At 25.1% G+C, this 19,464-nt stretch overlaps 2 protein-coding genes across 4 annotated transcripts; one reads left to right on the top strand and one right to left on the bottom strand.

Annotated features, from left to right (window-relative positions):
- Window positions 1-281: 281 nt before the first annotated feature.
- Window positions 282-6,627, top strand: LOC122572952 (transitional endoplasmic reticulum ATPase TER94). Its single transcript, XM_043738722.1, has 13 exons — window positions 282-431; window positions 1,654-2,010; window positions 3,244-3,436; window positions 3,510-3,744; window positions 3,816-3,949; window positions 4,021-4,269; window positions 4,344-4,508; window positions 4,899-5,021; window positions 5,139-5,351; window positions 5,416-5,724; window positions 5,824-5,985; window positions 6,098-6,252; window positions 6,388-6,627. Exons 1-13 carry the CDS (start codon window positions 415-417, stop codon window positions 6,476-6,478), a joined length of 2,403 nt encoding a protein of 800 aa, XP_043594657.1. The 5' UTR covers window positions 282-414; the 3' UTR covers window positions 6,479-6,627.
- A 2,284-nt stretch (window positions 6,628-8,911) lies between these two features.
- On the bottom strand, window positions 8,912-18,405 carry LOC122572943 (WD repeat domain phosphoinositide-interacting protein 2). 3 transcript variants are annotated; one of them, XM_043738703.1, is made up of 11 exons: window positions 18,021-18,405; window positions 17,305-17,387; window positions 16,936-17,102; window positions 16,313-16,507; window positions 16,131-16,247; window positions 15,890-16,044; window positions 15,634-15,807; window positions 15,458-15,565; window positions 14,678-14,781; window positions 12,044-12,100; window positions 8,912-10,096 (listed from the first exon to the last, which is right to left on the bottom strand). In XM_043738703.1, exons 1-11 carry the CDS (start codon window positions 18,155-18,157, stop codon window positions 9,981-9,983), a joined length of 1,413 nt encoding a protein of 470 aa, XP_043594638.1. In that variant the 5' UTR covers window positions 18,158-18,405; the 3' UTR covers window positions 8,912-9,980. The 3 variants fall into 3 exon arrangements, with proteins under 3 accessions (XP_043594638.1, XP_043594639.1, XP_043594640.1); XM_043738704.1 differs by lacking the exon at window positions 12,044-12,100 and having other exon boundaries at window positions 8,913-10,096; window positions 18,021-18,404; XM_043738705.1 differs by lacking the exons at window positions 8,912-10,096; window positions 12,044-12,100 and adding an exon at window positions 14,197-14,452.
- Between the last annotated feature and the right edge of the window lie 1,059 nt (window positions 18,406-19,464).

Raw genomic sequence — 19,464 nt, 5'->3', positions numbered from 1 at the left:
ACAAAATTTTACTTATTAAATTGACGAAAGTAACAGTACTTAATAATTTGTTTATACTAATATATATTTTGCGTATCTAAAATTGAATAGTAATGTATATTAAAATTTCTTAAAATTTCTGTAGTAAAATATAATTAATTAAATAATCAAAATTAAGAACTGAAAATTACGATAAGTAACGATAATTTAAAGACTCCGTAGCCAATACGATATTTTAAAATGGCAAATCTATTTGTCTATTGTAAATTTGCCTTCAGCCTTTGATTCGACAATAGGGGAGTCCAATGCAAGCCATGAAAGTTCAAATGAGAATGTTCATTGGATCGGCTATAGGTGTAGCTGACTTGTACGTGTGCGATATCAAGTTCTGCTCATTACGTGTGCATTTTCTTTTGCGTTGAAATCAACAGAATAATGGGCGAACCAAAAAGGTAAGACAGTTTAACAAAAAAAAAACTATTTAATCAAATAATATTTGTAATGATATAATTTTAATACTTCAATGTTCAAACATAAAGTATACAAATAAATTGTATCCATGCTTCCAATTTTACGTTGTCATCATGTCGACGCAACGCGTCTTTTTATAGATTCTTATGAAAATAAATGATATCTATTAAATTATCTTCTATAAAAATTAATCATTCAGTATAAACTGCAATTTTTCTTATGATAACAACCTGTAATGACCAAAATCGCGCTTATCATTTTTGTGTGCCGACTGTTCATGGCCGAATACTATACCGAACATGACAAAGGAATTTTGCTGATACTTATATTTATTTCTATGATATTTTTTAATCTTATAAAGAATTCTTAGTAAAAATAAAAGCTATATAATTTTACTTCTATTTAGTTTCAAGAAATAACTATAACACAAAACTGCGTAAACATCATATGTTCAGTTTTAAAAACTAAATACATTAATCTTTTAATTACATTTTATATGATTATTGTATACGATCTTATTCACACTATAAATGAAAAATTTTACAAATTATTTTTTATAGGTTTAATGAATATCTTGTATATATAAAATGTCTATTATTTATTCTATGTATAAAAACAAATATTTGAAAACGCCTATATTTTTTATCAAAAATTAAAATTAAGGGAAAAACATGTTTAAGTATTATTATTAAATTTTATAGAGTACAAAAGTAATTTTTGAAGTATAACAATATTAATCATAATGCATACATATTTATATATTTATGATAAAAAATACATTAGTTTAATGTAAATAGATTATAATATCAAAATTAATTTCTTAATTATTCATATATAATGATAATTCATTATATATGTAATATATAAATATATATATATCATATATATTATATGTTATCATAAAATAATAAATAAAATATATATCATAAGAAAACATATTATGTGTTAAGAAAGTTATACTTGTTAGTAACAAAAATAAATGAGATATTAAGATTATTATGTTTATAGTACAACTTAAGTGGTTATATAGACATTATATAAATGACATCAAGACATTAACTTTAATAGATTAAATTGGTAGATAAAAACTAAAATAGTTTAGTCATAAATTAAAATTATTATTTATTTATCACCATTATATATATTTTATTTAATGATTAATATCTCTTTGTGAAATTAATCAAATGCCTTGTGTTATAACAGTGAAGATTTGGCAACAGCAATTCTTCGAAAGAAGGACAAGCCAAATAGATTATTAGTGGATGAAGCTATTGCAGATGACAATTCTGTAGTAGCTCTTTCTCAAGCAAAAATGGATGAATTGCAACTTTTCCGAGGAGATACAGTACTGTTGAAAGGAAAAAGACGCAAGGAAACTGTATGCATTGTTCTTTCTGACGATACATGCCCTGATGAAAAAATTCGCATGAACCGTGTTATAAGAAATAATTTGCGTGTACGTTTAAGTGATGTTGTTTCTGTACAAGCATGTCCAGAAGTTAAATATGGAAAACGCATTCACGTACTACCAATGGATGATACAATAACTGGTCTTACAGGGTAATCAATAGCTTTTTTAGAAAAATAAAAAATATATTTTTCATATTTTAATTTTAATTTTAACTATATCATATTTTTAAATAATGAGTTAATTTTAAATGACATTTAATTTTGATAATCAAAATTATTTTATTATTTACTCATTATTATTGTCTTTTTGTTTTACATATATAAAGATACAAAATATACCTAATGTAATAATTACTCTAGTCAAAACAATATTAGGTATATTTTACATCTTCCCAACTAATATTTAAGATACATAAAATAATTATATATAAAGTAACAAATGAAATCAAATCAATACTTTTTTCAGTTTAACCTGAAAGTAGAGGTGCATATATTCTAGTATTCTGACATTGCATGCAATCAAAACAATAAATTTTATAAATTGAAGTAAAGTTATATTAAAGTTAGGCAAAATATGGCTACTTACTTTCACTTATTTTCCTCAAATAACTTAAAAAATTAATTTTTAAAATAGTTAAAAATTTAATATTATGATAAAAAGTATATATTTAATATATATTTATTACAACAGATATGTTTGAAAATATGTGATATAAAAAATATAATATAATGTTCAGTTTATAGAAGGTACATCATTACAATATGCAATATTAAGATAGTTGTCTACATCAATATATAATGTAATCATATCATTACCAACATATCATATATTTATGCTTTCAGTTAGTTAAATACTTCATATTTAATACTTATTATATTAATATTTTTTGTCAAAAATGTATTGTTATTTCAAATTCATATAAATCAAGTATAACATAGAACACATAACAGAGCTGGTTGATATATTTAGGTAATTTCCTTACACAATAGCAACTTTAAAACTGGGAGCATTTATGAATAAAGTAAAATGATTTTAATTAATACAAAATGATATTAATTGTATATGTATGCAAACATCTTGTTTTAATGTATAATGTAAATATCAATATAAATTATCTTATGTTCTAAAGATCATATGTATATTTTTATACATATTTATATATGTAAAAATATATATATATGTACTTGAAGGGGTTAAAAAATATATTTATATTTAGACTTTCTAATAAATATGTAAATAGAGTGTAATGTGTTCTGTGTACATAAAAAAGTAAAAAGAAAATTCACATTATTAGTAATTCAATATTATATTTTAATTAATCATTACTTCTTTTTAGATATACATAAAGTTTAATTATAAAGTAACTTACTTTTTTGTTATAGAAACTTATTTGAAGTATATTTAAAACCATACTTCTTAGAAGCTTATCGTCCTGTTCATAAAGATGATAATTTTATTGTACGTGGTGGTATGCGTGTTGTAGAATTTAAAGTAGTAGAAACAGATCCTGGACCATTTTGTATTGTAGCTCCTGATACAATTATTCATTGTGAAGGTGATGCTATTAAGAGGGAGGTTAGTTCAGTATAATCTTACAACAAGTATTTATTCCTTTATATTGTAATATAAATACATAAAAACGTTGTAGGAGGAAGAAGAGGCTTTAAATGCTGTAGGTTACGATGATATTGGTGGTGTTCGCAAACAATTAGCTCAAATTAAAGAGATGGTAGAATTACCTTTAAGGCATCCATCTTTGTTTAAAGTTATTGGCGTTAAACCACCTCGTGGTATTCTTTTATATGGCCCGCCAGGCACAGGAAAAACCCTTATTGCTCGAGCTGTTGCAAATGAAACAGGAGCATTTTTCTTTCTTATCAATGGTATGTTAATCTTTAAATATAGTATAATATTTTTTTATTTTAGAATGTTACTCAATTTGTTATGTTGAAAGGTCCTGAGATTATGAGTAAACTTGCGGGAGAATCAGAAAGTAATTTAAGAAAAGCATTTGAAGAGGCTGAAAAAAATTCACCAGCTATAATTTTCATTGATGAACTTGATGCCATTGCTCCAAAAAGGGAAAAGGTTTTTATTATTCATTTTATTTTATACATTTACAAATTGAATGTATGATTTATATGTTATTTTCCATCTAGACTCATGGAGAAGTAGAAAGACGTATAGTGTCTCAGTTGTTAACTTTAATGGATGGCATGAAACAAAGTTCCCATGTTATTGTAATGGCTGCTACTAATCGACCTAACAGCATTGATCCTGCATTGCGGCGTTTTGGTCGTTTTGATAAAGAAATTGATATTGGAATACCTGATGCTACTGGTCGTTTAGAAATTTTACGAATTCATACGAAAAACATGAAACTTGCAGATGATGTTGAATTAGAAGAGGTTTATATAATTAAGTTTGAAGTTATTAAATTGTTTATTTTAATAGTATTTACTGAATTAATGCAATCATTTAGATTGCAGCGGAAACACATGGGCATGTAGGGGCTGATTTGGCTTCGTTATGCTCTGAGGCAGCATTACAACAAATTCGTGAAAAAATGGATCTCATTGACTTGGAAGAAGAACATATAGATGCTGAAGTTTTATCTTCTCTTGCCGTAACTATGGATAATTTCAAGGTAATTACCTCATGCATTAAACTCTTTCGATCCAATCAGTATACGACGTATGTTTACTATGAATTTACTCTAAAATTTACTATAAATCTTCTTATTTTCTATGTATTATTATCAGTTTTATTTATAAGCATAAGAATATGCAAAAGGAATCTTGCTGAACTATTTCTCCAGTCATATGTTTTCTCCAGACTTACAAAATTAATTTGAAATTAATAGTGATATTCAAATAGTAACAACTACACTGTAATTATATTGAAATTGAAAGACATTCATAAATACTGTAAATATTGTCGTGTCTGAGAACGACAAATTAAATTTATAAACGTATTTTATAATATAAACTATGTTATAATTTACAATATTATAAACAATTTCATATTTTTACTTTAGTATGCTATGACTAAGAGTAGTCCAAGCGCTTTGCGAGAAACTATTGTAGAAGTTCCAACTGTGACATGGGATGATATTGGAGGTTTACAAAATGTTAAAATGGAATTACAGGAGTTGGTACAGGTAAGAAAATTGTTAAGTAAACTACTATAAATACTAAATTAAACTAAATACTAAATAAATATTATAGCTATACAATAAAATTATGAGATTAAAGTAATTGTTTCCTTTGTTATCTAGTATCCAGTTGAACATCCAGATAAATTCTTAAAATTTGGTATGCAACCATCCAGAGGTGTATTATTTTATGGACCCCCTGGTTGTGGTAAAACATTACTGGCTAAAGCAATAGCTAATGAATGTCAAGCAAATTTTATTTCTGTAAAGGGTCCAGAATTATTAACAATGTGGTTTGGTGAATCTGAGGCGAATGTCAGAGATGTTTTTGATAAAGTAAGTAATTTAAATTCAAAAACATAAAACACAATTATTTTATTTATTATAATCATATTTATAGGCAAGAGCCGCAGCTCCGTGTGTATTATTCTTTGATGAACTCGATTCTATCGCCAAATCTCGTGGTGGTACACTGGGGGATGCTGGTGGAGCAGCAGACCGCGTAATAAATCAAATTTTGACAGAAATGGATGGTATGGGCGCAAAGAAAAATGTATTTATCATAGGAGCTACTAATCGTCCTGATATTATTGATCCCGCTATTCTACGACCTGGCAGATTAGATCAGCTGATTTATATACCATTACCAGATGAAAAGTCTCGAGAAGCGATTTTTAGAGCTAACCTTCGAAAATCACCTGTAGCGAAGGTAGGGAAAATTAAATACATTTGTATCTCTAGTAATATTCTACATTTTGCTTCAATATGCCCTAGTTTCCTAATCATATCATTAATATTTGTGTTATAGGATGTAGATTTGAGCTATATAGCTAAAGTAACACATGGTTTTTCGGGTGCTGATATAACAGAAATTTGTCAGCGTGCATGCAAACTTGCTATTAGACAAAGCATTGAAACTGAGATTCGAAGAGAAAAAGAACGTGCTAGTAATCCATCTGCATCTATGGACGTGAGTATCTAAATGTTTTAATTTTACATATTTATATTATTATATTATATATTATTACACGTTTTAATTAGTTTCATACTTGTTATTGATAATTTTATATATGATATTATAGATGGATGAAGATGATCCTGTACCAGAGATAACTAGAGCTCATTTTGAAGAAGCAATGAGATTTGCACGACGTTCTGTATCTGATAACGATATTAGAAAATATGAAATGTTTGCACAGACGCTTCAACAGTCTCGTGGATTTGGAAGTAATTTTAGGTAAAATACATAAATCGTTTAAATATTTTTTAAATTAATGTATGAAAACAATGACAAATCGTGTGCCTGTAATTACATATTCTCTCTAATATATTAAATTGTATTTGCTCTAAAGTAAATTTTAAATCTTTGTAGATTTCCGCAAAGCGGAGCAAGCGGAACTCAAGATACAACACAGGGTGATCAAACCTTCCAAGATGATGGAGATGATGATCTTTACAGCTAAGTCTTCATGTCTGTGTACCTCATAACAGTGAGCATGCGACAAAAGGGCCTGTCTATTCTGCAGAAAATACTTTGTGTTTATAAACACAAATTTTACAGAAAAGTAATTCTAAGAAATTGATAATACAAAAATACATGAATCTAATTCAATACCAATTATTCTGTGTTAGTATATGCAATTTTACGTATGTAATTAGGGTAAATTTTAATTAAGTTAAACTAACGATATAAATGTAATAAAAGAAATTTTTTTTATATTCAAATTACACAAGAAAAAATATAAAATTACGAAAATTATATTGTACTAAGATAATATAAATTTAATTTCATTTTATATGTATACATATATACATATTATAGATAGAAATATAATTCGTTGATCATTACTTTATACGTATATAAACTACCCTAATCTCATACGTTATTTTGTATATATATTGCATAGAAATATACGAATTTTCCGTTGTTCATAAGTTTTTCTATGTAATTTTATATTTGGGTTATTCACATAAAAACATAATTCTAATTCTATAACAGTGTTATATATTTTTTCAACTTGACTTAGAGATAGACTCTTTTGCTACGTTGTCGCTGTATTTAATTACATTTCATTGTTCACACTCTGAGATTACAGTAATGTGAGAGTTTAAGCAATGTCAGTGAAATTGTTGGAACTGGTGATGTGTATTGGTGAATTTACAGTCTGCTTGTAGTAGTAAATTTATTTACAAATTACCAAAGAATCTCTTAAAACCTTTCATTTTAGAATAAAGTATTAATTTCATTATTCATATATTCATATATATATATATATATATATATATATATATATATATTCATTCATTTTTATCATAGTTCTCATAACTTTATAAAAGTTGAAGTTCTTTAATTAAGCAATTAAAATTTTCTGATATACATTACTTACCTTTACATTACGTATTTGCAAGTACATTGTTTATTTTTACATATATAATTCTGAAACTATTAATAGTTCAAATTATTTATTATTTATTTATGCAGCACTTACAAATTTTATTACAAGTTATTACAAAATGCTACATTTTAAACTCTAATTAACTTAAATTTGTGGGTACACATTTTTTATGAATATTTATTAAAATATTTGTATGCACATTGAAAAGAAGAAAAAGCAAAAATTAAACCACTTTTTAAATAGTATATTATTATATCTTACATTACATTAGATATTTGCAAGTTAGATTAATTCACGCTTTACATACTTTTCTATTTAATTTAACATTTTCTGTTTTCATTCTCTAAAAGTATACCAACATATTATTGTTGTAAAATTTCCCAACCTCTTAATATTTCGAATGGAGTTATTACAATACATCTTTACAAAGCATTAAAGTTGCATTAAATACATTATGTAAAATGAATAAAGAATATTATAATAGAATAATAGTTCATTGTATAAAAGTTTATTATTATGTTCAATAATATAATTGTTTTATAACGCACAAAATTTAGGAAGATTGAATGTTTTCATAATTAAAAGTAATGCATCATTATAATTACATATATTCGTAAGAAGTTTTATATGCAATGTCAGTACTTAAAAATTTATTATATATGCGTATGTACACTTGTTTTTAACATTACTTATTTTTATAAAAGTTAAATTATTTACTAAACAAGACATTACGTTCATACAAAAGCACCGAAAGACATTATGGGTCTACAGTATTTGAATTAGTAATTACATAGATTATTGCCTATTTTTTAAAATAATATTATTGTTTTAAATAACGATGTTGTCTGCATCCTTAGATTAAAGCATATATTATAAAATGAGAACAAAATTTTATTGCTTATGTATTTTCAAAATTATAAACAAACATGTAAAGTCATAGAAACACTATATAATATTATTTTAGACTTGAAATGTGAATGTATCAAACGAATTAAAACAGTTCATATTGAAAATAAATGAAATAACAAGGATAACAGACAACACAAGATCTGTATCATATAAAAATTTTTAATTACAAATATGTAAATATAATATCCTGAATTTTGCTTTATTCTATTATTTTAAACATTCAAAAGTAAAGACAAATATCAAGTTTAGAATAAATATAAAGAGAGCAAGCAAAGTGCGGAAATATATAAGTGGAATTGATAATATAACAAAAAAAACGTCATAAAACTAATACAATATAGGAAAACTACTTGGAATTTATAATATACCTTCAGAAATGCCACAATCTTTCATTATGCATAATACATATAAGGTTATAATAAATTTAAAAATTGATTGATATATATAGAAAAATTACAAACCATATAATCAATATTTAAACAAATTGATAAAATATTTTCAACTAGATATTTTACTTTAAGAAAAACATGAAAAATAATGGAATCCATTCAATTTTTTGATAAACGAGACTATTGAAAACATACTAAATATATAACAATTGCATTATTATACAATGAATAAAGTACAATAATTGAAAAGAAAAGAAAATTTTTTCAATGTCTTGGTTTAATAAATGATATTTAATTATATTGTTTCCTGAAAGATGTCTTCATACGCATTGTAAATATTTTATGTTCAAAATAATTTTAACTTGAATAAAAATTCAAATATAATAAAATTCATCTCATTTTATATATAACTGTTTATATAAATCTATTTTTCACATTTACATTATATGAAGTATTTCGTATATAAAGAAAACATGAAATATGTTATCACAAGTATTTTCAGAATATTCCATTTTTGAAAAATATTCATGAACAAGTTTGTTAAAAACATGTAAGTATTATACTTTTCCCAAAACGTCAATTTATAATATTTCTTAAAAGAATAAGAGGTTGTTTTATTAGTCACTGAACACACAGAATATGACAATATATAATTACAAAATACAGTAATTCAATAAAAATAAGTACAAAACATTCAATAAGAATATTATGTACTGAAAAAAATGTTTTTGCATGCCTAATGTATGTAGTATCTTGTTATAAACATTGTTTTAATAATTCATAGTAAAAATACTTAAATGTCTACATTGTTTCACATAAGTTTATGTTAAACATTTTTGCTAAATATTTTTAAGCATATTACATCTTGAATTTTTTCAATGTATTTTCTTTTAAGCATTGCAGTAACCATCATTAAATTACTAAACTTTCTAAAATCAACTGCATGCTCTTTGATGATGATAGAATTCTAATATAAAATACTGACTTGAAAAACTGAAACTAAAAGTATCATAAGAATTCTTTCAAGTTATTAACTTTTGATACGATATGAATATCTAGGTATATGATAGCTTTAGTATTTATATAACTTATATAAATTCATCACTGTTTCTTTATAATATTTTCATTAAAAAAGAATTTGTTGCTTCCCTGAATTTGCAACATTAGCTATGATTATAGATTCATAGTTGATCTGTATTCAGTGTTCTAATTTCAATCACTGTTAGATATAATTCATTGTCATAATTTTTGATATGCCTCAATTATTACACTCAATCCGTCCTTTGCGTAACAGGTGGAAATTCAGCATCATCTTTTAAACGGAAGGAACCCGAAAAGCCTGGCGGACTCTCAGTTGCTGCTATCATCTCGTGATACTTTTCTGACTCTATAAAAGTCCATTTATTTATTTCGATCATAAATATTCAAATTAATAACCATTTTAAGCGGATGTAACGATAAAGATGTATGAAATTGGAATTCAATGATACATGACATATTTTTCATACCAAATTTCATTAAAAAATTTTCAATATTTATCAACAAAAACCTAAATATAACGGAAAAATATTTCAATTATCATTGTTTTTATTATTTTTTCGAAATGTGGTTGCAACATTTGTTAATGAATGTTAATAATTAAAAGACTCATTAACATTAATTTACAAGTAATATCTTCCACAATAAATCAGAGAAATTTATCTGTTCTTCAAAATTATTAATATTTTACTTATTTATATTATTCCCTAATATCGCGATACAAATATAATTAGAAATTTAATTAATAATTTTATTTCTAATAAAATAAAATTTAACTTTTATATATATATATATATAAAAGTATATATATATATATACATACATACATACACACACATTTCATTCATTGAAATATAGTTTATATGCAGGATGTCTCACCTAACTTCACCTTAATTATTCTCTTATTTGTCATCGAACAAAAAAATGTTTCAGCAGAAAATTATTGTATTTTAGAAGAGAAATTAGGCTATAAGAGTGAAAATCATTTGCAAATCACATCTTCTGAGATTTTACTAATAATGTTTTTGTTTAGAAAGAACTTGTTTTTTGTTTACCATTAAAAAGGTGAGATCAAAATGCACCCAAACATATTCCATACTATGACCTTCAAATGATCCAAAGATTTCCTACCTAAACAATTGAGGTGAAAGCTCATGGATAATGAATTACAAAAGCAAAATATAAACATTTTAATCGTATTATTTATTCTTTTTTCAAACTCAATACATTTATTTAGATGTAGAACTAATGCAGGTCCAGCTCTTTTTACTGTATCCAAAGATATGCTTGCACATATGATGTTGGAAATATGCACTTTCACCTCAAAAACTTGAACATTGCTATATACAATATCATTGATCATGCATTTTAGCACATTAAAATAATAAAGAATGCGATTAAACTGTTCACTTTGTTTCTGTAATTCATTTGAGCTTCCACCTCAATTATTTTTATGCCCAGGTTATTTCAAGATCATGGTATGCGATGCTTTTTGATATCAACTTTTTAATGATAAACAAAAAAATAAGCCATTCTACTTAAAAAAGAAAAACGTTACTATTAGTAAAATATGACCTGAGATGATTTTCACTCTCAGAGCTTAATTTCCATTTTGGAATACAATAATGTTCCCCTCCAAACATTTATTTGTTTCACAACAAATAAGAAAGTAATTAAGGGTGGCAGAGTTGAATGAGACACCTTGTATATTTTAAAAATAATATACGTTCATACATTTAAAATATCTTAATGCGTATTTTACTTTCTTGTAATATAAAGTAATTACCTGCAAATTTATTTTTTCTTGATTATTAATTTCGAATGTTTAAATATCTTTACTATATTATTATGATTCAAAGTATTTTAATAATCAAGAAAAGTTCATTATTGAATTAAATTATAATAGTAAACATGAAATTCGGATATGCAGATTTTCATTTTATTTTAGTTACAGAAAAATAAAATTTAGTATTCTACTCATACCCAAGTGCATATTAATTATTGCTTGTAAGTAGTTGCTCTTTAATAGCGTAATATTGTGTTTGCTGTTATAAGTATATTTAAACTATGATTATTAAATTTTAGTAAATATACATTTAAAATATGTAGCACCCAAACCATGTAAGAATTACTTAATGTTACTCTCATTCTTTTTCTCACTGTATATACAAAAAAATATGTAGGATAAAGTATTAATTATAGCAGAAAAACCACAGTAAAAGAATTTTTAAGTAGAATGTATATGGAGAATGAGAGTGAAAAAAAGCAAGGGACAGAATAGAGAATATACCAGTACCTGACATGGAGTCTGGCGAGCGGCCGCGCAACACACCCGCGTAGCTATTTATGCAGGCTTCAGTGGATAATAAAAAGAAAAAAATTACATCAAGTAAAGTCAATTGTTGGGGCCCCCCTTTAGCCCCTAAAGAAGTTACTTATTTACTTAAGAGGGGTTAGAAGCAAGGAAAGAGAAAATATAAAGTAAATAATAAAAAATGATAAATAGTGTCAGCACAAGGGATTAGATAAGTAGTATTTATAATAAATAATAAAACAAAAGAATAATTTAATTTTATTACGCAATTAAGAACATCATTTTTCCTAAAAGCATTGTATGAGTATCTTATTTAAAAGGAGTTAGGACATATTGTTCTCAATATTTCTAAAATTGTAATTAATCATTTGATAGATACATTTCTTAATAATATTTTAACGATTATAATATGTCATAATCCAAATTACCTAAAACAACGTCCTAGAACCAACTAAATTACATACAGTAAGGAAGCATAATTAAACTAATAACAACAATTTTTAAGAATACATTATTCTCTGTAATTGTTTAAATCTTAATTGTTAAAATTATATTCTTTAATGTTTCAAACTTTTGTCCTATATGTATCTATAAATAAATAAATAACATGAAGTGAAAAGCTCAGTTTTACATTGAGCAATATATAATTAATTTTGTATATATAAAGTTAGCGTAATTTCAGTTCACTATGATAACTTAATATATTACTTTTATTAATAATGAAGACTTAAAATTTTATTTGCATTATAATTGCATTAAAAGCATTATAATAATACATTTATCTCCATAGCAAGACAATCTAAAATTTTAAGATACTAAACAATTATTCAATTGTATATATGCATGAATCATATATTTTTATTACATCACTTTCATTTTAACTTAAAAATTAAGAATATCTTTGATTTTGTGCATCTTGCTATGTACATACATATATATATGGTGACATTTCAAAACAAAGCTTATTGAATTAATTAAACATTCTCAAATATTACCTCCAAAAACATATTATGTAAACATAATGTAATTTATATTATGTAAATTCCAATCATCCAGATTAATATAAACAAAAAGATGAATAATTTGTTAATATTTAACATTTGTTACTGTTTTTAGTATTCTCTAGGAAACAATACAAAACTTAACTTTATCGTAAATTTGTAATAAAAAGAAAGTTATTTAACAAAGCTAATTAATATATTTTATCATTATTTTTAAATTTAGGTAGTAAAACTTAATAATTATAGAACTGAATGATCAATTTAAAAATATATGTATATATGTACTATATACAGACTCTTTCCACACTATCAAAAATATTATGCTCTTACAAATTTAAAAGCATATTATTCAATACAAAACTGAGTTTTCATACATTTACTTTATCTTTTGATAAATTGAAAAATTTGAAACAATTTAAGTTATTCCTTTGTAGTACACTAATCAAACTGGTATTAATTTCTCTATTCAATTATATATTTTGTAATTTTATGTTAAATAATGATTGTTTATAAACAATTTTGTTATTAATTTAGTTATGCTCTTTATTGTATTTATTTTGAAAAAGAATGTATTTATGTACATTAAACACTTATTTATTTTTAATTTGTATCTGACGTAAAAATAACTTTAATAAAATATGTATTTCCAATTCTATGATAATGATAATTACTTTACAAATTTATATTAATATGTACCCCATGCACAGATATACACACTATGCATATCTATTATTAAGAACATTAATCTTTATGTATGTATTTTAATAAATTGCGTTAAGTAATAATAAGTATTAATAAAATATAATCTTCATTAATAACTCATTAAAGTATTATAAAATGGATTTCTTCATAATTTCCCATTAGTTGTGGGTCATATTGTATTGTTCATTAATCTTAATATTTAAAAAAAAAAAATTTGTCATGATTCTGAATATAAAAAAACATTTATCATGTTTTACAATATTCATTTATATATATTTCTGCACATACAAAAATATAATTTGATTTTAATATGTTATATCCAATGTGGTATTTAATTTGTAAAAGTAAAACTAAATACTGAATATTTTTTTTTATATGGTAAAATTATTTCAACTTTTTACATTCTGTATAATATAAAATGCTACAATATGTCAAAATCTATATTGTCAAAAATAAATATAATATTCACTTCTTTAAATATATAGTTTCTTTAATAAACTTTTGTTATATTAATTACAATATAAATATAGATAAGAACCACATTGTGTACAAATAAATGCACATATGCATTAATAAGATATGATATACAATTATAAGTTGTGCATGTAAATACTGCATCTACAGCAATTATAATGTATCTATACATGTACGTTTGTCTTAAAAACAGAGAAGGCAAGCCAAACTTAATCTGTAAATATTTTAAAACAAAAACTCTTAAGCATTTCTTGATTTTAAGATAAGAATTCATCAGTATTTAAATCGAATATTAAAGTTCAATGAATCTTATAATATTATAGTATAGTCATGTTAATGTGTCAGTTTCATATGAATGATATATCTTTATCGTCAACACGCTCGATCGTAAAACCTACATTATTTTTAATATGTTTAAATACTTATGATATTGCCATACCTGTATTTTGTACTATTCGTGCAGTATTCGTTCCTGAAGGAGGTTCTGTAGATCCTGCTGTAGACGCACTAGCACAATCCACTTCATCTCGTTTACCGTCTAGTCTATAAATGTAATTTATTATTCATATCTCATTATTTATATGACTAGAAAATTTAAATGATATTTTATGATATAATAATAATAATAATATTTTATTGTACATTGTAATGTAATAACTTTGTCTATTACAATAAAGTTTTTTGGCACAACGGATTGATTTGTTTAGTATATCTTTACTTATTTTAAGAATAGTTATTCTAATCTTATAACATACATTAAATATAGATATATTTTATGCTATAAAAGAATTTTAAATAATTAATTTAAAACAATTTATAGAAATTTAATTTTCATGTAAATACACTAAATTGTTTAAAAAAATGTAGAAGTATATATTTCGTTAAACTCAGGAAAAGTTTGAAAGATCTGGGAGTAAATGTAAGAAAAATTTAAGTTATTAGAAAAAATTATCATGTATAAGACAATGATTTTTAAGGAAATGCTAGGAAAAATTGTAACTACCAAATAGATGGTAAATTAGAAAAATTTGTGCGTATTTTCAATAGTTAAAAAATAATAGCATGCATATATTTAAGTCGGACAGGTTATAGAATACCAGCAATGCAATTGCACTGCATGATACACAAGAAGTTATTGTACAATACAAAATAATTAAATATCAAAATTATTGATGAGATATGAATTAAATTAGAAATATTGTATTGTAAGAGTACAAACCTATGTTGTTTAAGCAATGTACAATCTCCACCTTCAGTTGAGTCCAAATTATAAACATACAAATAACCCTCAGCACTAGCCACCAACAACCTAAGTACTTTATGTACGCTGTATAATAAAATACATTTTAGAAAAAGTATATATGTTTACATACGTAATTTATTACTTAAACTTACACTGTGATGGCACAAACATTTTTTAATCCTTGAAATGGCAAATGGACGCTAGCAAAGGCACGTCCTTGATTGAAAACATCAGTTACTTGTGAAGGTAAATAATTAGCTGATGCAGATACAGCCTTTGTTAAGTATCCCATCCAAGTTTGTGATTCCTCTGTTGTTTGCCGCAATCTGATAATAGTAAAAGAAAATTTGAATCATTAAAATGAAAATTTGATGGTAGCATTAAGTCAAATAATGACAAATTACATACGCTTCCTTTGGTTCTTCCAACTTGAAAATATGCACTGTTTCTGTATTACTTGAACAACAAAGAAACATAGAGTCCACACTAAAAGCAAGACTGCTTATAGATACGCATCGCTTAACTCCACGACGAAACTCAAACAGTTTTGTACCATCATGAACCTTCAGAGATATAAAGAACCTTCAGCAATGCATCTAAATTTAGGAACTGATCAAATAATTAATGCCATATGAATAATTAAACTTACATGGAAAACTCTAATTACAGTACCCTTTTCGGAAGCAGTAGCTACTTTGGTACCATTAGGGCTAAATGCAAGTGCTGCCAATGGGCTGTCATGCGCAGGAATCATAGTTTTAGCTTGCTAAAAATAAAAAGTATATTTAAATGTGTAATCCCTATCTTTGTTAAGATTTTTATAATACTTACAAGATTAATTGCATCAAATATTTGAACTTCACCAATTGTGTTTGAACCTGGATAAGCTAAATAGCAATTATCACTATTTATTGATAGTGTACACAGACCTGCTAAATTAGGTGGAGTATCACGAATTGTGTGTAACACTTTCATGTCTCTTATGTTATGAATATATAATGATTCTTCCAGACATACCACTAATCTCTGTAAATTTATATTACTTTATAATTCCTATATATTTAACAAGATTATAATATGATGCATATCGTTTTATTAATAGAAACTTGTTTATAGAAATATTTGATACATCTGATCTATCTATAACTGATATTATATAAGAGAAATCTCATTAAAATCAGTTGTTCCAAGAATGTTCATGTTTCTTATGTTCAAGTCTTCTTCATATTAAATAAAGAAAAGATTAAAACTAATTTCTACAAAAGTAGTTTAACAAATGTTATTTCATAGCTTTATGTATCAAAATATATAATTTGAGATAATACACAAACTTAATTTCATCCACAAAATATTTATTTCAATGAAAAGAACTAAAATTAAAATTTAAATAAACTAGTTTCTATTATCATACTATCATACATTCACAGTTGCTATTATAATATGATGAAACTTACTGCCCTATTCAATTTTACAGCCAAAATAGTATTAGAATAACTATAATGGCAAATTTCGGTGCCCTTCCTAAAGTGACAAACTTTGAGTTTACGAGGCGATCTTAAACTAACTACCGCCACAAGACTGCTGCTGAATAGTCGTTCAACAATGTATATGTCTTCAGTATCTGTAGTTTATATAATGATACATAATTGAAAAGATGATCTAGTAAAGAGATGGTAAAGGATACTAAAGATAACAGAATATATATTAAGAAAACATAATTTCTAAATTAAAGGTTTCTAAAAATACAAAATACTTGTCTATGCATGTACTAATATGTACAAACATTTTCAATGTTTATTTTTATATGTATAAAAATTTGTTACCATTTTCATATATTTTCTCAAGATGGTCAACAGAGCTTAAAGAAAAAAGTTTGTAGCCTGCCTTTGATCCTACTGCCAAAGATCTGAAATGAATTTTATACAGAATGACTATTATCAATAAGATACAGAGCTTTGAAACATTAACAAGTTTTCAAATTATATTACATTGCATTAGCAATTAGTAATAGTTAGTATAGTAATAGTTATTGCAAATATATTGATATTGTAAAATATGAAGTATTATATATTAATAACGGATTAATTAATAAGGAAATAATTCTTCTTTCTTCAAGGCAGCTTGAAACAATGATGACAAATTAAAAGTGGCAGAGAAACCAAGATAATAACATGATAATGATAAAAGGCATTAGGTATATAAAAATTTTTATGATCATAATCATTTTATAACAATGATAGGCAAGGTAATCGATATGAATGACTACTACATCAATAATACGCATCAATAATAAGTAGACGAAGATGAATAACGCAGACGAGTAGAAACACTATAAGAAATCCAGATATGTACGCGTCAATAGGTATGCACAAAATACAGAATGTTTTATGTAATTGATGAAACAAAGATATATTAATACACAGAATATATACTTAATTTTGCTTTTAAAGAAACAAATTTCACTTCGTAACGAAGTAACAATAAGGTTAGGGAACAAAGGACGACGTCCTCACTTCACAACCGAGGGTGCGACACTTACGTGCAATCCTGATTGAAGTTAACAAAGAAAACACGACTTTGAGGATCAGTAGTCTGATTTGCGAGGTTCATTAGTCCTGATATACTGTATTTTAATCCTTGTGTCAATACATCCACGTTATGCACGAGATTTTGCATAAATCGCACGCACGATCCGCGTAAGAATACTTTATCCACTTCTTTCTTAATTTCTTTTTATATCCTTTTCTCTCTTTATTTTTATTGCCTCTCTTTATCTGTTTCTCTTTTTCTTTGTACGTATGCTCATACAAATACACGCACGCGCACGCTTCTACAAGATTTGTGAACAGATGTCGAACTCGGTGTCGACGATTCCTACAAGTGACTATGTATACAGCGCAGTGCACAGATTCATACTACCAATGTTTCATATATCGAACAGCTGACAATCTCTACTAAGCTGACTAACTGACGGAACGACGAAACTGAAACATCAAATTTTATTTAATACATTTTATTGTCATGACAACTAATACGAATAATTAAACACTGTTATAATACTTTTTCTGCCATTCTTTATTATAAACTTTATTTTGTAATTATTATATTAATAAAATCATCTCTTATATCTCGACAAACCAATAAATATGTTAATAAGGGAAACATATTGTACTTATATCTATACCTCCATTCCTTTATTAACAATTATTTATGAATTATATTTAATTATAATATGCTATTGGTGTGACAAATTAAAGGACTTATAATATAAAAATATCAAAAAAAATTAAAATTAAAATGTTTAGGACAAAGTTTCTATTATTATATTAACAAATTGTTTATACGATTTCGGATAATTTTTAATAATCTAAAAGGCGTTCAAGTATTTTTTCCAATTATATTGTCTATAGAAAATATGTCATTAGTAAAAAATGCTAGGCTTCAATAAGAAATTTACACTAGAGTATGCTTATTACATTTTCATATGGATTATATGTATGTATTTACATTTAATGATCAGTCACTCGAGAAAAGCTAAAAAAGAATTTGCACTGGGAAACTATTTTATAATTATAAAGTACACTTAAAATTTAAACTGAAGTTAAAAACTACTTTTTGAATTCCTTCTTTCTTGAATTATGACTCTTAATACAAAACAAATATACATACTGAAAAAGAATTACTATTTAACCATTAAATAATTATCTGTATAATTATTTAATCTCATTAAGGTGATCTAGAGACTCAGTACATATCTAAGGGTATATATGAACCTTAATTCGAGTTAATTTAATTCCAAATGAAACTACGAAAGAAGATTATTCAAAAGGATTATTAAAATTAAGGATAATTAAAAAATATCAGCTAATAATACGTATGTGCATATGTCATTATTATATATAGCATCAACTAATATATATTAAATATAATCTTATACAGATGTCACCTTTCATAAACTAGATATATATAACATATCTACTACT

The sequence above is a fragment of the Bombus pyrosoma genome, linkage group LG11 (assembly GCF_014825855.1).
Source record: "Bombus pyrosoma isolate SC7728 linkage group LG11, ASM1482585v1, whole genome shotgun sequence".
In the NCBI taxonomy this organism is placed as follows: Eukaryota; Metazoa; Arthropoda; class Insecta; order Hymenoptera; family Apidae; genus Bombus; species Bombus pyrosoma.
This window is presented reverse-complemented; position numbering and strand designations above follow the sequence as displayed.